Here is a 24,474-nt window from a genome sequence, read left to right as displayed (position 1 = left end):
TTAATGCCAGAAACTGTAATTATAGTGTATATTAAAAAAAAAAAAACCCTCAAAACAAAACCAGCCATTATTGTAGCAGGTAATCGCTCCGATGGGGGACTTCGGAACTCACCTATAGAAACAGTTCCTGCAAATAAATGCTCAGCCGATTCAATCAGACCGTGCCCTCCAAATCCCTATTTCCCATCACTCTTACAGTGCCAGTAGCATCAAGTGTGAACGTGGCTAATAAACATGGTGTCAAACAAGAGACGAGCTTCCATGCGAGTACAACCTCCATTTTTTGGATCAACATCATTTAGTTCTCCAGAGCAATAACGTGCTATTACAAGGGGTAAAATAAACACCACACATAACATGAGCTGCTTGCTTTCCTTGAACAGCAGTTGATGCTCTGTCACCAGAACTGTAATAAGGGAGGCCGTTTGGCACAAAGTGAATGAAAGCAGCTGTCCCTTGTATTTTCAATGTGGCAGCCCAAATAGTCGTACTGATTTTATGTCTTGAAAAGCAATGTTGGCATTAAATTATAGTTCAATTTGCAAGAACTCTGAGTTCCCAACAGCACACCAAAAAACCTACAGGAACAATTTAAGGAGAAAGGAAACTAAAATCCAGCGAGTGAAATTAAAGATTTCAGCCATCTAGTAAATTAAACTGTGATGAATAGCCTATTTAGGATCATTCAGATGAAAATGTGTCTAGCGTGTGTTCCCTTCTTGCTGCGGAAAAGAAATCAATATATTCTTCGGGTAGTAACAAATGGCTTGTGGTACTTATAGTTTGTTTTTTCAATTATAGTTTAAAAGAAAAGAAGAATATTAGTTCACTAAAGCATGGCTTGCTGTAATAGAATTTCTCCAGCAGCTGCGGACAGAATTGTTTTACAGTCCAGTGCAATCCATCCAAGCTATTAATGTTTTAGTGTTTCTGGGCACTACGAGTCCAAAGAGTCGCATTGCATAAGGCAGTAGCGGCAAAGCAAGGCACTACATATCTGATCGAGCTGGAAATAACCTTTATATACCAACGCTCTAATGTACCTTCTATGTCTTTACCACTGTTATGTCTTTTTATGTTTTACTTGTACTTGTTTATGGGTACATTTACAATCTATATTTATGTTTTACTCCCGAGCAGTGCTTTGTGTTTATATGATTAATCCTATCCACATGATTTGTATATTGAGTATCCGGAGCTACGGAAACTGTGGAGCCTTACAAATAAACATTTATAATGGTGGCAGAGGCCTATTTGGCCGGATTCCAGTCAAAATGTTGACATTCAGAAAGTCTATACATGTTCTGACTGCCGACATTCATGACGTTTATACATGTTCTGATTGCCAACATTAAAAAAGTTGTCACGTTTAAAATGTCAACATTATGAATGTCCACAGTGACCATGTCCACCTACGAAATCAAGCCGGGTACAAAGTAAGCGGTTAATCGGATGATATATCGTTCTGACGTGGGGCATATATATCGGGGTATATCGGCCATATCGCTCAGTGTGTACACGCGATCGCTCGCTCTATCGGGTCGTCCTATCGGGCTGCATGCCCAATGGGACGACCACATCCATTTTAAATATGGTGGGCAACAATACATTGCTCAGTTGTCCACTGCATCATGCAGTGTGTATGGGCGGTGCAATGTATCGTGCCATCGCTGGGTACACACATCGTGTGTACCCAGCATAAGGGTTTGGCAACAATTAGGGTTAGGGCTTTGCTGTGGTTAAGGTCAAGCCAGTGGTTCCCAAACTGTGTGCAGGGTGCTGCAGTCTGGTGGTCCAGTCTGTTTCCAAATGAAATTATTTGGTCCGGCAATTTATAAGGCAGCAGTTGGCTGTATGCTGCTTTAGCCACAGCTACAGCGTGCAGCCATTTAGTCAGCACCAGCTCAGCCCCTTCCATGCTCCTCTTCCCTGCATGACATTGACCTGATTAGAAAGCTGTAGCTCATCCTCAACGCTTCATTATAGCTTTCCCTTTGGCTTTTGTTCCTTACTTCTCCCACAGTGGCTCTAAAGCGCTGCGGTGGTGGTTCATCCACCCAGCCGGGACATCTGGATCTGAGAGGGGGACTGCAGCTGGCCCCAGTGAGCAGGCACTGAAACAGCATGATGCAGCTGAGCACTGAGCTACTTATGCGCAAACCCTGCTCATTACTGTGCTCACAGGCTGCCCTGACAGTCCGCCAGCATCAGGAGAGAAGGGCTCCTTTACTTGCTTAGGGGGTGTGGCTGCTGGTAAACTATAATTGTTATCAAGTACTCTGTGCCCTTTCTGTGTAGCATCCACATAGTCTTCATATTTGCAGATGCAATTTTATTATGTGGGCATAGCTATGTTCCCGACAGTATGGAGCACATGTTGGGTATTTCTGTGGAGGCAATGGCATAATTGGGCATTGGGATAATGGCATATAGTAGCAATGTGGGGTATTTTTGTGGGGGCATGTAGACTGTGCCCGTAATGGGGCAATACAATTCTATTTTTTCTGTTAATAAATGTATTGAGTATCTTAATAGGAAACTTTTATGTTGAGATTCTATTATGCACTGAACACATAAGAGGTTATTATTGTAAAATAACTTTGCTTGTTGTTGCAAGTGTTACATTAGTGTGGGAAGTACCAACGGAACTCCAGCACTAAATTTATCTATCCAATGTCCTATTCTGAGACAATAAGGGTGCCATGAGACGAGAAAGTTTAGGAACCTATGGGTTAAACATAACCGGGTTAGACTGCAGTTAGGGTTATGTATATTAGGTTTAGTTTTAACCCAACTACTGTTGATATTCCCAATATCAAAATTCTGTCAATGTCAACATTAGGTAACTGTTGACATTGTGGATGTCAGTATGTCACCTGTCGACATTTTAAACATGTAGAATCTTGAAATTCTGAACATTTCAAATGACAGAAAGAATGGGCTGTTGCCGAGATGCTGGGGAGGCATATCTGAATAACAGCGGGGTTCTTGGATATGGGATCCCAAAGGTTATTTTTCTTTGAAGTACATTGCTGGGGCGTTCCTTGTGTTTAAAAAGGTAGATCAGAAATAAATCAGTATGGGAAAATAGGAATTTAATACCTACCGGTAATTCCTTTTCTCGTAGTCCATAGGGGATACTGGGATGGATTAGTACCATGGGGTATAGATCGGGTCCATTGGAGCCTGGCACTTTAAAAAATGTTCAGTGTGTGCTGGCTCCTACCCCCTATGCCCCTCCACCAGACTCAGTCTAGGAAGACTGTGCCCGAGGAGACGGACATACTTTGAGAGAAGGAAAACATATAACAGCAGCGGTGAGGTAACGAACCAACACACAACAACAAGAAAGGATAGCCATGCTAACCAGAACAAAGGATAGCCACGCTAACCAAACCAAAAGGATAGCAACGCTAACTCAAACAGCAATAGGGACAGCAACCGCAAATCCAAACAAGAACTTACAACCAGGTAAGCAGGAAACACAAAGCCCTGAGGAGGGCGCCGAGTATCCCCTACGGACTACAAGAAAAGCAATTAGTATCCGCTACGGACTACGAGAAAAAGAATTACTGGTAGGTATTAAATTCCTATTTTCTCTAATGTCCTAGGGGATACTGGGATGGGTTAGTACCATGGGAAAGTCCCAAAGCTCCCAGAACGGATGGGAGAGTGCCGAGACCCCTGCAAAACCGCCTGACTATACTGAAGGTCTTCACCGTCCAAGGTATCGAACTTATAGAACCCACCGACCTAGTGGAGTGGGCCTGAAAAGAACCCGGCAGTGGCAATGCCGTAGAAGAGTAGGCCTGTTGAATGGTCAACCTGAGAGATCGAGCAATGGACTGCTTAGAAGCAGGGACATCCAATTTTGCTAGCGTCATATAGGACAAAGGGGGTCATTACGAGTTGTTCGCTCGTTGCCGATTTTCGCAACGGAGCGATTAAGGCAAAAATGCGCATGGTACGCAGTGCGTATGCGCTAAGTATTTTTGCTCAAAACTTAGTAGATTTACTCACGTCCGAATGAAGAATTTTCATTGTTGAAGTGATCGGAGTGTGATTGACAGGAAGTGGGTGTTTCTGGGCGGAAACTGGCCGTTTTCTGGGAGTGTGCAGAAAAACGCAGGCGTGTCAGGGAAAAACCCGGGAGTGTCTGGAGAAACAGGGGAGTGTCTGGCCGAACGCAGGGCGTGTTTGTGACGTCAAACCAGGAACGAAACGGCCTGAGCTGATCGCAATCTGTGAGTAGGTCTGGAGCTACTCAGAAACTGCTAAGAATTTTCTATTCGCAATTCTGCTAATCTTTCGTTCGCTATTCTGCTAAGCAAAGATACACTCCCAGAGGGCGGCGGCTTAGCGTGTGCAATGCTGCTAAAATCTGCTAGCGAGCGAACAACTCGGAATCACCCCCAAAAAGCGAGTCAGACTTCTTGTGACAAGCTGTCCTCTTGACCTAAATCCTCAAAGCCCGAACAACGTCCAAGGACTTTGGAGCAACCAATGTGTCAGACAGTACCGGAAACACTATCAGTCGATTAATGTCAAAAGCCGATACCACTTTCGGCAAAAACTGTTGGCGAGTCCAGAGCTCCGCCCTATCCCCGTGATAAATCAAACAAGGGCTCTTACAGGAAAATACCCCAATTCTGACACGCGCCTCGCAGAGGCCAAAGCCAGCAACATGACAGTCATCCAAGTATGATATTTCAATTCCACCCTGTGTAAAAGATTCAAATCACTCCGATTAGAGAAAGGTCAAGACCACACCGAGATCCCACGGAGCCGTGGGAGGGACAAAGGGTGGTTGAATCCGAAGGACACCCTTCAGGAATGTCTGCACTTCTGGAATTACAGCCAATTACTTCTGGAGGAATATGGAGAGGGACGAAATCTGAACATTAAGGGAGCCCAGCCTTAGGCCCATATCCACACCTGCTTGCAGGAAGAGCAGAACACAGCCAAGTTGAAAATCCACATTAGAATATTTTCTACCCTCACACCACAAAACATATTTCTTCCAGATCCGGTGGTAATGCTTAGACGTGACCACCTTCCGGGCTTGGACCATAGTCGTGATAACCCTGGAGTGATGCCCTTTCCTGGCTAGAATATCCCTTTCAACCTCCAAGCCATCAAACGAATCCGCAGTAAGTCTGGATAGACGAATGGGCCTTGTTGAAAAAGATCCTTAAGAACCAGTAGAGGCCAGGGCTCCTCTAGAGACATGGTCAGGAGGTCCGCATACCAGGCCTGCCGACGCCAATCCGGGGCAATTAGAATGGCCTGAACGTTTTCCCTTTTGAGTCTTTTTAGAACTCTGGGAATGAGAGGGATTGGAGGAAACAGGAATACGAACTGGTAAGTCTACGGTTATGTCAGAGCGTTCACCGCTGCTGCCTGCGGATCCCTCGTCCTGGAACAGTAACGATGCAGCATCTTTTTGAGATGAGAAGCCATCACGTCTATCTGTGGACAGCCCCACCGGTGAACCAGTTGCTGAAACACCTGAGGGTGGAGGCCCCATTCCCCCAGATAGAGGTCGTGCCTGCTGAGGAAGTACGCTTCCCAGTTGTCCACACCTGGAATGAATATGGCTGAGATGGCTTCCGCACAGAAGAGTATCCGTGACACCTCTCGCACTGCGGCCCTACTTCTTGTTCCTCCCCGACGGTTTATGTACACCACTTCCGTGGCGTTGTCCGACTATACTTGAATGGCATGATTTTGGAGAAGATAGGAGGCCTGCAGAAGAGCATTGTAAATTGCCCTGAGCTCCAGAACATTTATCGTGAGCCAAGATTCCTTACTCAACCACTTTCCCTGGAACTGAGCCCCTTGGGTCACTGCCCCCAGCCCTGGAGGCTGGCATCCATTGTCAGCAGAGTCCAAGACTGGGTACTGAAACTCCGGCCCTCCACAAGGTGAGAGACTTGTAGCTACCATAACAAGGAGATCCGTGCTCTTGGCGAAAGAGCTATACTTTGGTGCATGTGCAGGTGAGACCCTGACCACTTGTCCAGCAGATCCAGCTGGAACGGACGGGCATGGAACCTGCTGTACTGAATTGCCTCGTAGGAGGCCACCATCTTTCCCAGTAGGCAGATGCAATGGTGAACAGAACCCTACGGGGTCTGAGCACCGAGCAGACCATAGACTGGATTGTCAATGCCTTGCCCATGGGGAGGAACACCTTCTGAGACACAGTGTCCAATATCATTCCCAGGAGCTGAATCCTTTGTGATGGTTCCGGGTGAAATTTCTGGAAATTTAGGATCCAACCATGATCCGTAAGAAGGCGAGTAGCCAAGCTGATGCTGTTCAGCAGACTCTCCCTGGACACTGCCTTTATCAGGAGATTGTCCAAGTAGGGAACTATGTTTACTCTCATCATGCGGAGGGAGTTGCATCATCATCTCCGCCATGACTTTTGTGAATACCCTTTGGGCTGTGGAAAGACCAAAGGGTAAGGCCTGAAACTGGAAGTGGTGGTCCAGAAGAGTGAATCTGAGATAAGCCTGATGAGGGGGCCATATCGGGATGTGTAGATAGGTATCCTTGATATCCAGTTATACCAGGAATTTCCCTTTTTCCAGACTAGAGACCACTGCCTTTAGAGATTCCATCTTGATCTTGAACACCCAAAGATACGGTTTCAGTCCTGTTTCGGCACCACAAACAGACTTGAATAAAATCCCCTGTTGTGTAACAGAGGAGGTACTGGAACAATAACCTTTGTCTGTAGTAGTTTTTGAATGGCGTCCTGCAAGGTAACTCTAGCTACAGGTGAAGCTGGCAAGCTTGACTTGAAGAATCTGAGAGGAGGGGGCGCTTGAAATCCCAACCAGATACCTGGGATATGAGGTCTCTCACCCACAGGTCCCAGCAGGTTTTTGGCCACACATGGGCGAAGTGTTGAAGTTGAGCATCCACCTGAAATTCCCCCTGCAGCTGGGGCCAACCGTCACGCGGAGGGCTTAGTGGAGGAGGATCCGAAGGCCTGGTCCAGAGAACTGGCAGCCGCTGGTTTACGGGACTTACCTCTATGTTCTCTAGCTACATTGGAGTCATCTCTGGCTCTGCCTCTAAATCTGGCAACACAAAAGGACTGCAGAGAGGGCCCAGGATAGGGACGTCTAGCCGGAGGCACAGCAGATGGCAAATAGGTAGACTTACCCGCAGTTGCTTGAGAGATCCACTTGTTCAGTTCTTCTCCAAAAAAGGCATCCCCTGTAAAAGGAAAATTTTCCACTCCTTTCTTGGAATCAGCATTCGCTGTCCATTGTTGCAGCACAGAGCCCTGCGAACTGAGACCGCCATTGCTGAGGGCTATTTCTTTGATCGCACTCATGAACTTCGTAGCATCCTAGATATGATGCAGCAGAGTCAGGATCTCGTCCTGAGGTAGCGTGTCAAACCCCTCTATTACACTGATCAAAAAAATAAAGGGAACACTAAAATAACACATCCTAGATCTGAATGAAATATTCTTATTAAATACTTTGTTCTTAACAAAAGTTGAATGTGCTGACAACAAAATCACACAAAAATTATCAATGGAAATCAAATTTATTAACCCATGGAGGTCTAGATTTGGAGTCACACTCAAAATTAAAGTGGAAAAACACACTACAGGCTGATCCAACTTTGATGTAATGTCCTTAAAACAAGTCAAAATGAGGCTCAGTAGTGTGTGTGGCCTCCACGTGCCTGTATGAACTCCCTACAACGCCTGGGCATGCTCCTGATGAGGTAGCGGATGGTCTCCTGAGGGATCTCCTCCCAGACCTGGACTAAAGCATCCGCCAACTCCTGGACAGTCTGTGGTGCAACGTGGCGTTGGTGGATGTCCCAGATGTGCTCAATTGGATTCAGGTCTGGGGAACGGGCGGGCCAGTCCATAGCATCAATGCCTTCGACTTGCAGGAACTGCTTACACACTCCAGCCACATGAAGTCTAGCATTGTCTTGCATTAGGAGGAACCCAGGGCCAACCGCACCAGCATATGGTCTCACAAGGGTCTGAGGATCTCATCTCGGTACCCAATGGCAGTTAGGCTACCTCTGGCAAGCACAGAGGGCTGTGCGGCCCCCCAAAGAAATGCCACCCACACCATTACTGACCCACTGCCAAACCGGTCATGCTGGAGGATGTTGCAGGCAGCAGAACGTTCTCCTTGGCGTCTCCAGACTCTGTCACATGTGCTCAGTGAGAACTTGCTTTCATCTCTGAAGAGCACAGGGCGCCAGTGGCGAATTTGCCAATCTTGGTGTTCTCTGGCAAATGCCAAACGTCCTGCACGGTGTTGGGCTGTAAGCACAACCCCCACCTGTGGACGTCGGGCCCTCATACCACCCTCATGGAGTCTGTTTCTGATAGTTTGAGTAGACACATGCACATTTGTGGCTTGCTGGAGGTCATTTTGCAGGGCTCTGGCAGTGCTCCTCCTGTTCCTCTTTGCACAAAGGCGGAGGTAGCGGTCCTGCTGCTGGGTTGTTGCCCTCCTACGGCCTCCTCCACGTCTCCTGATGTACTGGCCTGTCTCCTGGTAGCGCCTCCATGCTCTGGACACTATGCTGACAGACAAAGCAAACCTTCTTACCACAGCTCGCACTGATGTGCCATCCTGGATGAGCTGCACTACCTGAGCCACTTGTGTGGGTTGTAGACTCCGTCTCATGCTACCACTAGAGTGAAAGCACCGCCAGCTTTCAAAAGTGACCAAAACATCAGCCAGAACGCATAGGAGCTGAGAAGTGGTCACCACCTGCAGAACAACTCCTTTATTGGGGGTGTCTTGCTAATTGCCTATAATTTCCTCCTGTTGTCTATTCCATTTGCATAATAGCATGTGAAATTGATTGTCAATCAGTGTTGCTACCTAAGTGGACAGTTTGATTTCAAAGAAGTGTGATTGATGTGGAGTTACATTGTGTTAAGTGTTCCCTTTATTTTTTTGAGCAGTGTATATCAGACCATTTTACCATGGCTCTTGTAATCCAACTGCAAGCAATGCTGGGCCTCTATGCTACGCCCACTACGGTATAAATTGATTTGAGTGTAGTCTCAATTTTACGGTCAGCAGGGTCTTTAAGAGAGATAACACCAGGTACAGGCAACACAATTTTACGTGACAGCGTGGACACGGAGGTATCCACACACAGGGGGTTTTCCCATACCTTCCCATCCTCAGGTGGGAAAGGGAAAGAATTTAGCAACTGTTTAGGGGTTTGAATTTTTTTGGCAGGATTGACCCACACATATTTGAAGAGGATTTCTTAAGGGTCTGCCTTTCTTGTCTGGCAGTAGCCAACCCTGTATTAATATTAGTAATCATTCCTTTGAATGATTCTAACCACTCTGGCTCCTGAACACTACTACCCTGTGATGGTAGAGAACACTGTGTACAAAGGAGAGATCCTCTTGGTGAAGGGGAAAACTTTGTGTTGCATGAGGGAGACACAGCCTTTTTGCCAGACATTCTGATTCAGCAGAAATACACATAGTTCAGTGAAATAACACAGGGCCTAATTCAGAGTTGATCTCAGCAGCAAATTTGTTAGCAGTTAGGCACAACCATGTGCACTGCAAGAGGGGGGGGGGGGGTGCAGATATAACATGTGTAGAGACAGTTAGATTTAGGTGGGGTGTGTTCAAACTGAAATCTAAATTGCATTGTAAAAACAAAGCAGACAGTATTTACCCTGCACAGAAACAAAATGACCCACCCAAATCTAACTCTCCCTGCAAATGTTATATCTGCCCCACCTGCAGTGCACATGGTTTTGCCCAACTACTAACAAATTTGCTGCTACGATCAACTCTGAATTACCCCCACAGTACAGTGAATAACACAGGACAGTGAAATAACACAGTAAATCCCAGACACCTGAATGGAGTGACAGAGAGGAATGAGACCAGCACACAATACCTCAGTCAAAGCAGTGCTCTGCTGGGTATAATTTAGAGCTTAAGAAAGGCAGAATGTGGTATAGCCACCTATATGCCCCCCCCCCCTCCTCCCTCCTTCCTTCTATAAAACCCAATGGTACCAGTACAATTGGTGATTCAGCAGGGTCTGTGGAGGAGCAGCGCTTGCATGCAGCCTGGATCTCAGCAGCAGATGGAAATGGTGCCTTTGAGCCGCTGGTCCCGCTCTCTGGGAAGCCCCGCCCCCTCAATGGCACGCGGCCCCTATATGATCATACTGGCTTTATAGTAAACATATAGTGTGTAAAATGGAGTTTAAAAACCCCTTTACTTCAGTGCCAGTGTGGGTGTCCGCAGCGGGCACCGCAGCCTGGTGCCTGCCGCACCCATAATCCGCCACTGTCACCGGAGACCCGCTAACCGGGACCTCGGTGTTAGTACTCACTGCACCGCGTCTTTTTAAGCATCTGTTAGGGGTGGCGGCATGCTGCTGGTGTGTGCGCATACCCTGGGGGCATGTGAAACAGCGCCTCAGGAGCTAATGTCCTGTCAGCGGGGATACGAACCATTAATCCTATAGGAGGTTGGTTCGGTCGTCCCCCCTAAGTCCCACGACGCAGGCAGACTGGTGCCAGTGCTGCCTGAAAATAATAAACTAAATTAAATTTCTGAAGAAAACTCTTTGGAGCTCCAGAGAATGCACCCGGCTCCTTGGGCACATTTTCTAAACTGAGTCTGGTGGAGGGGCATAGAGGGGAGGAGCCAGCACACACTGAACATTTCTTAAAGTGCCAGGCTCCAATGGACCAGATCTATACCCCATGGTACTAATCAATCTCAGTATCTCCTAGGACAATAGAGAAATAATAAAAATGTATTCTACTGCAAATATGTATCACATGACAGTCACTCAGCACTGAGGCGATGAAGAGCTACTTAATAATGTAGTGCCAGCTTTAGGACTGCACAAGTATGCATAAAAAATGTTTGACATTGCATCACCATTAACAGGTTTTTTTTTTTTTTTTTTTAATTGTCATGCTAGTTGGTCACAGGTTTCTGCAAAAATGTTCCCATCACTTGAAGAACAAATGCTCAACCATACTTGGTGGCCACCATGCAGTGTGCTTACATATACCTTTGTACATTTGGCCGTGGCAAATTGGCATAACAGATGCATGCTGCCAGCGGCATGACCAGCGCTGGACCTCCCTGTCCCACTCCCTTTCAATGATGTGCACTCTTGTCATGCAAAGCAACAATGAAAGGAACAGCTTCCAGCCCTATCGGGACAAAGCTGTTCTGATAGGGCAAGTGGTCAGAGGCCCCAATTCAGATCTGTCCCACCTAAATCGGGACATTCAGGAGGTTCATCTACATTATCCTGCTCACCCATTACAAATCTAATACCTTATTCAGGTAGGGTTTCAACTGCAGTGTATGAAATGAAACCATTCCACTTACCAGCATTTTGTTTCCTCATTTTAATTGTTGTTCTCTTAAACGTTGTTGTGATGTCCTGGAATACTAAAGGAAGATATGAAATGACAAATTACTCTCAAACACTGTATTACAAATGAATGTCAATCAAAAGCTGATTAGTGAAGGGGGCAGGAGGAATACACCCTGGAGACTCAAGTTTTCCTGAAGCAAAGAGCCAGGAGATGGGTACGACTATCCATGCTGGGACACCCGCCCATACTACAGTATAACTCTACAGAAACTGTTCCATTGAGCTTTGCCAAAGGTTTCTGTACTTTAATAAGACCTGATAACAACAATCATGCCTACTCTTGGAAAGGATGGCATGAAATGAAGACAAAAACAACTAACAGCTTCAATTATGAAGGAAGAGACTATCCCTATTGCAGTGATCCTGTAACAGACGTTCCGCTATACAGAAAGTCAGCCAATATGTGGAGGGTTGTGTGACAAGCGCTGCCCTAGGCTGATTCAGCAACAACTTCTCTTCTTTCAGAATACATTGAGCAGATCCTGAATAATGTTCTGATTTAAAAGAGTTCTTATGATATTGAAGTAAAAACAATACAATATTGTACAGATCACCCTCTTCTACCATGTATCAAAATATTTTATTGGCTTTTACAGATGATTCCTTTTATATTGTCATGTCAAATAGCTCTTTTCTGCTCACCCAGCCCTATATAACTTGGCCATACCAAGTGCCTTTGTTGTTCAAAATGTGCATTTTATTCTCAGAACTGAAACTGGAAGCGACAAATCTGCACTGCTACTGTACACAGACCACTGGGACTTGCAGCATTTGTACATCTGTGTACGACATAATTCTATTAGCTGCTGTAAATTTTTCTGTGGAAAAAAAATGGCTGTTTCACAATTTTTTTGCCCTATTCTTTTTTGGGGGGCAATTTAGTTTATGACCTTTTTTTGTGTGAAAAAATGTACCCGTTTTCATTCGAAACACACAGGATATGGCATAAATTCCCGGATCTATGTTTTTTCATGATCGTTGCAGCGAAAAAACTGCACTTTCCAGGATTTTGATTCTCCGGTCTCCAGGCAGGCTGAATTAAATCCCCAATAATGCCGGCTATGGGCATCAAACTAATTACCCCCTGGGGATCAATTAGCTGCAGTAATTTATTGTAGCTAATTGAATTCCCCCCAAGTGTATATCAGTGTAAAAAGGGCTCCGATGCAAGCAGCTGCAGCTTCTCCTCACACCAAGTTCTGTTGTGTTCTATCTACGACTTTGTACATGTGTAATACCATTTAATGCACGGTAAAAGTCACTGCCTACCATCTCTAGTACATGGTGAGGGGCTTTTCGATGCACCAGCAATACGACTAATATGCAAAATAGAGCATAAAATAAGGTACAGTAAACGTCTCTGAGGTTCTCAGTCATGTCATATGGCATAAAGACGCAGATGAGGACACATCTATAATTTGACATTACCCCTCCTCCTGCTTGGTTGCTTTATTTATTACTAGGGTTTCTCCAACTCATTAATAGAATATGAATATAGCCTAAGAAGAAATTCTGAATAAAGCAAAATTAGAGTCAACAAAAACAAGAATTGAAAATGGAACATAAAATTGTGTTGAAAAATAAATCATGGTGAAAATGGTGGATTTTAGCCGTATATTACTATTCTTCTAATATGCTACTGAAAATACTACAATGTAATATACAATATTTTACAAATAAACAAACAAAAACATTTACATCGCTAAAGTGATACAAATCAAAATGATAAATACCGGTAACCCTACGGTCTTACTTGTGTGATCGTTGTATCGCTCTATGTAATGTAGATATTGTACAGCTCTGTTCTTTGCCTGTATGAGGGAAGTACATGATTACCGAGAAACAAAAACGAGCCATTACATTTTCTAAGAGTAAAAGAGGGTATTTTATTGTCTGACGGCTACCCCTAAAAGCGATTATTTTAGTGCAATGCGTCTTTATCAGACAATTCTGTAGAAATAGTATCATAATTTGTGTTATTTAGAGGGTTGGGAAACCGGATAGTGCTTCCCAAGGCTGTACCGAGCTGCCCGAGGCTTACTCTGGGTTCCACCCTAAAACCAATTATACTGGCAGTAATAATGATAAATAATTTTGGGCCAATCTATGGGGTATATGCAATTCACGGCGAATCGCGGCAATTTTTCGCCGTTTTTTTCCCCGACTCAATTCGCCAGGTGAATTCCGGAAGGTGGCTTCCGGAATTCACCATATTCAATGAAAAACGGATTCGCCAGAGTCGCGGGCGAAAATCGGCCGATTTGGCGGATTTTGCCGCGATTTTAAAAAACGGTAAAAAACGTGAAAAACCCGAAAAAAATATGGCGTGGGGTCCCCCCTCCAAAGCATAACCAGCCTCGGGCTCATCGAGCTGGTCCTGGTTCTAAAAATCCGGGGAAAAATTGGCCAGGGATCCCCCGTATTTTTAAAACCAGCACCGGGCTCTGCGCCTGGTGCTGGTGCCAAAAATACGGGGGACAAAAAGAGTAGGGGTCCCCCGTATTTTTAACACCAGCATCGGGCTCCACTAGCTGGACAGATAATGCCACAGCCGGGGGTCACTTTTATGCCGTGCCCTGCGGCCGTGGCATTAAATATCCAACTAGTCACCCCTGGCCGGGGTACCCTGGGGGAGTGGGGACCCCTTCAATCAAGGGGTCCCCCCCCCCCCAGCCACCCAAGGGCCAGGGGTGAAGCCCGAGGCTGTCCCCCCCCATCCAATGGGCTGCGGATGGGGGGGGCTGATAGCCTTTTGTGATAATAAAAAGATATTGTTTTTTCCAGTAGTACTACAAGTCCCAGCAAGCCTCCCCCGCAAGCTGGTACTTGGAGAACCACAAGTACCAGCATGCGGGAGAAAAACGGGCCCGCTGGTACCTGTAGTACTACTGGGAAAAAAATACCCCAAAAAAAACAGGACACACACACCGTGACAGTAAAACTTTATTACACACTACCGACACACACATACTTACCTATGTTGACACGCCGACTGCCACGGTCTCCGACGATCCGAGGGTACCTGTGAAAAAATGATACTCACCTTCCAGCGTCCAGAGATAAATCCACGTCCAGAGAGATAAATCCACGTACTTGTAAAAAAAAAAGAAAACGCAAATACCCGCTCCATACCGGACTAGAAAGGGGTCCAATGCTTTCACATCAGACCCCTTTCTCCCGAATGCCGGGACATCACGTGACTCCTGTCACTGAAGTCCCTTCAGCCAATCAGGAAGCGCTACTTCCGTGGCGCTCACCTGATTGGCTGTGCGCTGTCTGTACTGTGACAGCACATCGCAAAGCCGCTCCATTACTTTCAATGGTGGGAACTTTGCGGGTAGCGGTGGGGACACCCGCCGGTCAGCCGCTGACCGGCGGGTGACCTTACCGCTAGCCGCTAAGTTCCCACCATTGAAAGTAATGGAGCGGCTTTGCGATGTGCTGTCACAGTACAGACAGCGCACAGCCAATCAGGTGAGCGCAACGAAGTTGCGCTTCCTGATTGGCTTAGAGACCTTTCTGTGACAGCTGTCACTGACAGGTCTCATTCGTGGAAAGGTGTCCCATGTGTCAGCATGGGACCCCTTTCAGTCCGGCATGGAGCGGGTGTTCGGTTTGTTTTTTTGCCAAGTACGTGGATTTATCTCTGGACCATGGCTGAGGTGAGTATATTGATCTTTTCTTTTCAGGTATCCGTGGATTCTACATGGAGAAGAGGACCGATGTCGGCGTGTGAACATAGGTAAGTATGTGTGTGTCGACGTATGAAATAAAGTTTTACTGTCGACGGTGTGTGTGTCCTGTTTTTATTTGGGTATTTTTTTCCCAGTAGTACTACAGGTACCAGCGGGCCCGTTTTTCTCCCGCATGCTGGTACTTGTGGTTCTCCAAGTACCAGCTTGCGGGGGAGGCTTGCTGGGACTTGTAGTACTACTGGAAAAAACAATATCTTTTTATTATCACAAAAGGCTATCAGCCCCCCCATCCGCAGCCCATTGGATGGGGGGGGACAGCCTCGGGCTTCACCCCTGGCCCTTGGGTGGCTGGGGGGGGGGACCCCTTGATTGAAGGGGTCCCCACTCCCCCAGGGTACCCCGGCCAGGGGTGACTAGTTGGATATTTAATGCCACGGCCGCAGGGCACGGCATAAAAGTGACCCCCGGCTGTGGCATTATCTGTCCAGCTAGTGGAGCCCGATGCTGGTGTTAAAAATACGGGGGACCCCTACTCTTTTTGTCCCCCGTATTTTTGGCACCAGCACCAGGCGCAGAGCCCGGTGCTGGTTTTAAAAATACGGGGGATCCCCTGTCAATTTTTTCCCCGCATTTTTAGAACCAGGACCAGCTCGAAGAGCCCGAGGCTGGTTATGCTTTGGAGGGGGGACCCCACGCCATTTTTTTTTATGATTTCACCGTTCCAGCATAAAAAAAAAAAAAAAATATATATAATATTTTAAAAAATATATAAATAATATTTGTGCCTCCAAAAAAAAAAAAAAAAGTACCTAATCCCTTCTAATATAAATAGATCTGCTATTCCCCCAAAAAAAAACACAAAAAAAACATGTTTAAATTTTTTTTATTTGTTTTCACCCTCCAAAGTGTGGCGGATTGAAAATGACGAATTTGCTGTCTAAAAGCACTGCTGTCGAATTTCCAAACTTGAATTGAATATGCTTTGGTCGAATTGCAGCACTTGTATCATTGCAGAAAAGTCGAATTTGCAAAAATTCGAATTTCAAAAAGTCGAATTTTGAAAGTCCGTTTTTTGGTCGGAAAGCACTGAATTGCATAGGCGATTTTTTTTTTGGTCGAAAATGACCCGAAATTCGACAATTTCGGGAATTCGACCGCAATTGCATATACCCCTATAAATATTGAAGTTACCAGCGCCAATGACTTTTTCAGATTCATTATTACTACTAGCATGATTGCGTTCTCATACATCTAGCCTGAATACGTCGTTCAGTGCTAAATGCCTGGCAGGAGAGAGTCACCAGGTCCTGGTGCTAACATCGCGCATATTTTTTTGCCGAAAATGTGTTGAGACTGTGACCGAGTCTGTATACAGAGGAGAACAGAACTTGTATTGGAAAAAAGCTGTTGCTACTACATTGTAGCACTTTGTGTACAGATTCAGAGACTCAGGGGCGAATTCAACTAGCTGCGAAAGGCCATTTTCACAATAAAAACCGCAAATTTATCCCGAATTTGGAAAAGTGGCTGTTCAATTGTCCATGAAAAAAGATTTGCTGTAATTTTAACGCAAATTTCAATTGACCACCTTTGAGCAGGTGAAAAGTTGGGAAAATCCCTATTTTAAGTTAAAAAATATTGGGATTTGGTTCATAACCCCTGGGACACGCCACTGAATGACTAATTAGGCACTTAGAAGTTTTTAATGATTTGGGGACAAGGTATGGGACAGGTACAGTGCACCCAGAAAGTATTCACAGCGCTTCTCTTTTTCCACAATTTTTTTATGTTACAGCCATATTCCAAAATGTGATAAATTAATTTTTCCCCCTCAAAATTCTACACACAATACCCCATAATGACCACGTGAAAAAAGTTTTTTATTTTTAATAAATTTGCAAAAATTTAAAATAAAACTTTTTTCACATGGTCATTATGGGGTATTGTGTGTAGAATTAGGAGGGAAAAAATTAATTTATTCCATTTTGGAATAAGGCTGTATCATAACAAAATGTGAAAAAATAAGAATTTACTCACCGGTAATTCTATTTCTCATAGTCCGTAGTGGATGCTGGGACTCCGTAAGGACCATGGGGAATAGCGGCTCCGCAGGAGACTGGGCACAACTAAAAGAAAGCTTTAGACTAACTGGTGTGCACTGGCTCCTCCCACTATAACCCTCCTCCAGACTTCAGTTAGGATACTGTGCCCGGAAGAGCTGACACAAGAAGGAAGGATTTTGAATCCCGGGTAAGACTCATACCAGCCACACCAATCACACCGTATAACTCGTGATACAATACCCAGTTATCAGTATGATAACAACTGAGCCTCTCAACAGATGGCTCAACAATAACCCTTTAGTTAGGCAATAACTATATACAAGTATTGCAGACAATCCGCACTTGGGATGGGCGCCCAGCATCCACTACGGACTATGAGAAATAGAATTACCGGTGAGTAAATTCTTATTTTCTCTAACGTCCTAAGTGGATGCTGGGACTCCGTAAGGACCATGGGGATTATACCAAAGCTCCCAAACGGGCGGGAGAGTGCGGATGACTCTGCAGCACCGAATGGGCAAACTCTAGGTCCTCCTCAGCCAGGGTGTCAAACTTGTAGAATTTAGCAAACGTGTTTGACCCCGACCAAGTAGCTGCTCGGCAAAGTTGTAGAGCCCAGACCCCTCGGGCAGCCGCCCAAGAAGAGCCCACCTTCCTCGTGGAATGGGCTTTCACTGATTTAGGATGCGGCAGTCCAGCTGCAGAATGTGCAAGCTGAATCGTACTACAGATCCAGCGAGCAATAGTCTGCTTTGAAGCAGGTGCACCCAACTTGTTGGGCGTATATAGGATGAATAGCGAGTCAGTCTTTCTGACTCCCGCTGTCCTGGAAACATAAATTTTCAGGGCCCTGACTACGTCCAACAACTTGGAAGCCTCCAAGTCTTTAGTAGCCGCAGGCACCACGATAGGTTGGTTCAGATGAAAGGCTGATACCACCTTAGGGAGAAATTGGGGACGAGTCCTCAATTCTGCCCTATCCATATGGAAAATCAGATAAGTGCTTTTACATGACAAATCCGCCAATTCTGATACACGCCTGGCCGAAGCCAAGGCCAACAACATGACCACTTTCCACGTGAGATATTTCAATTCCACGGTTTTCAGTGGCTCAAACCAATGTGACTTTAGGAAATCCAACACCACGTTGAGATCCCAAGGTGCCACTGGAGGCACAAAAGGGGGCTGAATGTGCAGCACTCCCTTAACAAAAGTTGAACTTCAGGTAGAGAAGCCAGTTCTCTCTGGAAGAAAATCGATAGAGCCGAAATCTGGACCTTAATGGAACCCAATTTTAGGCCCATAGTCACCCCTGACTGTAGGAAGTGCAGGAAACGGCCCAGCTGAAATTCCTCCGTTGGGGCCTTCCTGGCCTCACACCACGCAACATATTTTCGCCATATGCGGTGATAATGGTTTGCGGTTACTTCTTTCCTAGCTTTAATCAGCGTAGGAATGACTTCCTCCGGAATGCCCTTTTCCTTCAGGATCCGGTGTTCAACCGCCATGCCGTCAAACGCAGCCGCGGTAAGTCTTGGAACAGACAGGGCCCCTGCTGCAGCAGGTCCTGTCTGAGCGGCAGAGGCCATGGGTCCTCTGAGATCATTTCTTGAAGTTCCGGGTACCAAGCTCTTCTTGGCCAATCCGGAACAATGAGTATAGTTCTTACTCCTCTTCTCCTTATTATCCTCAGTACATTTGGTATGAGAGGAAGAGGAGGGAACACATAAACCGACCGGTACACCCACGGTGTCACTAGAGCGTCCACAGCTATCGCCTGCGGGTCTCTTGACCTGGCGCAATACTTTTCAAGCTTTTTGTTTAGGCGGGACGCCATCATGTCCACCTGTGGCCTTTCCCAACGGTTTACAATCAGTTGGAAGACTTCTGGATGAAGTCCCCACTCTCCCGGGTGGAGGTCGTGCCTGCTGAGGAAGTCTGCTTCCCAGTTGTCCACTCCCGGAATGAACACTGCTGACAGTGCTAACACGTGATTTTCCGCCCATCGGAGAATCCTTGTGGCTTCTGCCATCGCCGTCCTGCTTCTCGTGCCGCCCTGTCGGTTTACATGGGCGACCGCCGTGATGTTGTCTGTCTGGATCAGTACCGGCTGGTTTTGAAGCAGGGGTTTTGCCTGACTTAGGGCATTGTAAATGGCCCTCAGTTCCAGAATATTTATGTGCAGGGAAGTCTCCTGACTTGACCACAGTCCTTGGAAGTTTCTTCCCTGTGTGACTGCCCCCCAGCCTCGAAGGCTGGCATCCGTGGTCACCAGGACCCAGTCCTGTATGCCGAATCTGCGGCCCTCTTGAAGATGAGCACTCTGCAGCCACCACAGCAGAGACACCCTGGTCCTTGGAGACAGGGTTATCAGCCGATGCATCTGAAGATGCGATCCGGACCACTTGTCCAACAGGTCCCACTGAAAAGTTCTTGCATGGAACCTGCCGAATGGAATTGCTTCGTAGGAAGCTACCATCTTTCCCAGGATCCGTGTGCAGTGATGCACCGACACCCGTTTTGGTTTTAGGAGGCCTCTGACTAGAGATGACAGCTCCTTGGCCTTCTCCTCCGGGAGAAACACTTTTTTCTGTTCTGTGTCCAGAACCATCCCCAGGAACAGTAGACGTGTCATAGGGATCAGCTGTGACTTTGGAATATTTAGAATCCAGCCGTGCTGTTGTAGCACCTCCCGAGATAGTGCTACCCCGACCAACAACTGCTCCCTGGACCTCGCCTTTATCAGGAGATCGTCCAAGTACGGGATAATTAAAACTCCCTTCTTTCGAAGGAGTATCATCATTTCGGCCATTACCTTGGTAAAGACCCTCGGCGCCGTGGATAGACCGAACGGCAACGTCTGGAATTGGTAATGAAAATCCTGTACCACAAATCTGAGGTACTCCTGGTGAGGATTGTAAATGGGGACATGCAGGTAAGCATCCTTGATGTCCAGTGATACCATGTAATCCCCCTCGTCCAGGCTTGCAATAACCGCCCTGAGCGATTCCATCTTGAACTTGAATTTTTTTATATACGTGTTCAAGGATTTCAAATTTAAAATGGGTCTCACCGAACCGTCCGGTTTCGGTACCACAAACATTGTGGAATAGTAACCCCGTCCTTGTTGAAGTAGGGGCACCTTTACTATCACCTGTTGTGAATACAGCTTGTGAATTGCCTGTAACACTGCCTCCCTGTCTGAGGGAGTTGTTGGTAAGGCAGATTTGAGGAAACGGCGGGGGGGAGACGTCTCGAATTCCAGCTACCCCTGAGATACTACTTGAAAGATCCAGGGATCCACCCGTGAGCGAGCCCACTGATTGCTGAAATTTTTGAGACGGGCCCCCACCGTACCTGGCTCCGCCTGTGGAGCCCCAGCGTCATGCTGTGGACTTAGAGGAAGCGGGGGAGGACTTTTGCTCCTGGGAACTGGCTGTATGCTGCAGCTTTTTCCCTCTACCTCTGCCTCTGGGCAGAAAGGACGCGCCCCTAACCCGCTTGCCCTTATTGGGCCGAAAGGACTGTACCTGATAATACGGTGCTTTCTTTGGCTGTGAGGGAACATGGGGTAAAAATGTAGATTTCCCAGCCGTTGCTGTGGAAACGAGGTCCGAAAGACCATCCCCGAACAACTCCTCACCCTTATAAGGCAAAACTTCCATGTGCCTTTTAGAATCTGCATCTCCTGTCCACTGCCGAGTCCATAACCCTCTCCTGGCAGAAATGGACATTGCACTTATTTTAGATGCCAGCCGGCAAATATCCCTCTGTGCATCCCTCATGTAGAAGAGTGCGTCTTTAATATGCTCTACGGTTAGCAATATAGTGTCCCTGTCTAGGGTATCAATATTTTCCGACAGGGAATCTGACCACGCAGCTGCAGCACTGCACATCCATGCTGAAGCAATAGCAGGTCTCAGTATAACACCTGTGTGTGTATATATAGACTTCAGGATAGCCTCCTGCTTTCTATCAGCAGATTCCTTCAGGGCGGCCGTATCCGGAGACGGTAGTGCCACCTTCTTTGACAAGCGTGTGAGCGCTTTATCCACCCTAGGGGATGTTTCCCAAGGTGACCTATCCTCTGGCGGGAAAGGGTACGCCATTAGTAACCTCTTAGAAATTACCAGTTTCTTATCAGGGGAAGCCCACGCTTCTTCACACACTTCATTTAATTCCTCAGATGGAGGAAAAACCACTGGTAGTTTTTTCTCTCCAAACATAATACCCTTTTTTGTGGTACCCGGGGTAACATCAGAAATGTGTAACACATTTTTCATTGCCTCAATCATGTAACGTGTGGCCCTATTGGAAGTTACATTAGTCACATCGTCGTCGACACTGGAGTCAGTATCCGTGTCGACATCGGTGTCTGCCATCTGAGGTAGCGGGCGTTTTAGAGCCCCTGATGGCTTTTGAGACACCTGGGCAGGCACAGGCTGAGAAGCCGGCTGTCCCACATTTGGTATGTCGTCAAACCTTTTATGCAAGGAGTCGACACTGTCGCGTAATTCCTTCCACAGCACCATCCACTCAGGTGTCGACCCCGCAGGGGGTGACATCACATTTATCGGCATCTGTTCCGCCTCCACATAAGCCTCCTCATCAAACATGTCGACACAGCCGTACCGACACACCGCATACACACAGGGAATGCTCTGACAGAGGACAGGACCCCACAAAGCCCTTTGGGGAGACAGAGAGAGAGTATGCCAGCACACACCAGAGCGCTATATAACACAGGGATCCCACTATAAATGAGTGTTTTTCCCTTATAGCTGCTTATATAATATATACTGCGCCTAAATTTAGTGCCCCCCCTCTCTTTTTTACCCTTCTGTAGCTTGTACACTGCAGGGGAGAGCCAGGGAGCGTCCTTCCAGTGGAGCTGTGAGGGAAAAATGGCGCCAGTGTGCTAAGGGAGATGGCCCCGCCCCTTTTCCGGCGGACTTCTCCCGCTTTTTCTGGAATTTTGGCAGGGGTATTTTTACACCTATATAGCCTTCCTGACTATATATGGTGTAAATTTGCCAGCCAAGGTGTCTTATATTGCCCTAAGGGCGCCCCCCCCCAGCGCCCTGCACCCATCAGTGACCGGAGTGTGAGGTGTGCATGAGGAGCAATGGCGCACAGCTGCAGTGCTGTGCGCTACCTTGTTGAAGACAGAAGTCTTCTGCCGCCGATTTTCAGGAACACTTCTTGCTTCTGGCTCTGTAAGGGGGCCGGCGGCGCGGCTCCGGGAACGAACACCAATGTCGGGTCCTGCGGTCGATCCCTCTGGAGCTAATGGTGTCCAGTAGCCTAAGAAGCCTAAACTACCACCAGTTAGGTAGGTTCGCTTCTTCTCCCCTTAGTCCCTCGCTGCAGTGAGTCTGTTGCCAGCAGATCTGACTGTAAAATAAAAAACCTAAAATATACTTTCTTTCTAGGAGCTCAGGAGAGCCCCTAGTGTGCATCCAGCTCAGCCGGGCACAAGATTCTAACTGAAGTCTGGAGGAGGGTCATAGTGGGAGGAGCCAGTGCACACCAGTTAGTCTAAAGCTTTCTTTTAGTTGTGCCCAGTCTCCTGCGGAGCCGCTATTCCCCATGGTCCTTACGGAGTCCCAGCATCCACTTAGGACGTTAGAGAAAAGTGAAGCGCTGTGAATACTTTCCGGATGCACTGTATATTAGGGTGCTTCATTAGTGGGACAAATCTTTTTAGGCACTTTTATAAAAATATGGCTATAAGTACCCAAAATACTGTTATTATAACAAATAATAAAACTTCTATACTGTTATCTGATGTTAGTTTAGCTTTTTTTGGGGGTACAGACAGAGTTGCCAATTTTTAACTTTTCACAGCCGTCAACAATTTGCGCAGTTATCCAGTTTTCTCGAATTTGCAATTGAATAGGTGAATCTTGGGAGCACACGTTTCCCATGCAAAAAAGCTGCAAAAACAGCAATCGCGTTAAATTACAGCAGTTTTGCAGCTAACTGAATTTGGCCCTCAGTTACACACGGATATACAAGTGTCATATATAAAATTAATCAGCACAGTCTCCTTGTGCTTCCTAGTCGCAATGAGTTGTGACTAAGAGGCATTTTAGGCAAAAAAGTTGCCCAATGCTAGGAAATTCTCGCGTCACCTGGCATGCCAAAAGGGGCTGTTTGGTGTGTCTGCAGCAAAGATGTATGAGGACAAATCTGTATATAGACTTTGCTTTCATCTTTACAAACCAAACAAGCCCACAATTAATGTTCCTCACCTTCTTTGTGCATAAAATATTTAGATTTTCAATTAGGTCATGCCACAATTATCAGCTATTTTTCACATCTTTATGTAGTATTCATTGGAAATTCAGCTTTTATAATGCAATCCCAAATTGCCCTTTGTTAATTTAGCCATAAATAAACATAAGATGAATGACAGGTGCCTTAATCTTTAAAAATACATACTTTTCGCAGTGCTACTAGTCGGTCGCTGGCTTTTCCAACAGCAAATCCTGTAAAACAGTTCAGCATAAATTCCATTATATACAGAATTTTTACATTTTCAACTTCAACTTTTAACTTCTGGGCAAATAAAATTTTTATTAGCCACTATCTGTCCCCAGCATTTTCATAATGGCAATGTTTAATGCACTTTGAATCCATTTGTTCCACGCTTCAAGACGGTCAGAGAGGAACAGGCTTGTACTGAAAACACATAAAACTTACTGCGCAGTTCCGGTAAACCTAACGCTTACCAGCCTTGGGTGTGCAGTTCTCAATGTTCCTTGGTTCCCTGAAACATTTTAGTACTGGCCTCCTGTACACTCAGGCCACTTACCTGCTACAATCATCACATTCACAACTCCTCTTAGAAAGTAGAGAAAAGAATTGGAATATTATGCTAATATTTATTGGGATATAAAGAGAGGTGCACACTGTACAGAAGGTTAATGCTGGGTCTTGCCAATATGGTTTCGATACCACTGGGATACTAAAAGAACAATGAGCACCATGTAGATATAAACTTTAGGCTGTATCAAATTGAATGGCAATAAATCCAACACATTCTTTAACATTTGTGTGGATACTGTAGATAAGTGATGGACTCAGGCATTTTATCAGAGGATGGGGCCTGTGTGCAGACTCCGTGTGGGCCCCTTCTCTTCACGGCGCAGTAGACTTTGTGCCACAGTCTACTGCGCATGCGCCAGCTATGTTTTGGAGACTAAATCTCTATTGCGCATGCGCGGTGGCCATTTGGCCTGTATTTTTTTTTACCACGTCTGCAGCTCT

At 46.2% G+C, this 24,474-nt stretch overlaps 1 protein-coding gene across 2 annotated transcripts in view; it reads right to left on the bottom strand.

Annotated features, from left to right (window-relative positions):
- The window catches only part of MRPS5 (mitochondrial ribosomal protein S5), a 265,707-nt gene that overhangs the window by 5,402 nt on the left and 235,831 nt on the right, over positions 1 to 24,474 (bottom strand). For both annotated transcript variants that reach the window (XM_063918077.1, XM_063918076.1), the window contains exons 7-9: positions 23,647 to 23,693; positions 13,198 to 13,255; positions 11,396 to 11,458 (exon numbers count right to left, since the gene is read on the bottom strand). In XM_063918077.1, the coding sequence (XP_063774147.1) occupies positions 11,396 to 11,458; positions 13,198 to 13,255; positions 23,647 to 23,693 (168 nt within the window). The remainder of the gene's footprint in view (positions 1 to 11,395; positions 11,459 to 13,197; positions 13,256 to 23,646; positions 23,694 to 24,474) is intronic.

Source organism: Pseudophryne corroboree, chromosome 4, assembly GCF_028390025.1.
Source record: "Pseudophryne corroboree isolate aPseCor3 chromosome 4, aPseCor3.hap2, whole genome shotgun sequence".
Lineage (NCBI taxonomy): Eukaryota > Metazoa > Chordata > Amphibia > Anura > Myobatrachidae > Pseudophryne > Pseudophryne corroboree.
This window is presented reverse-complemented; position numbering and strand designations above follow the sequence as displayed.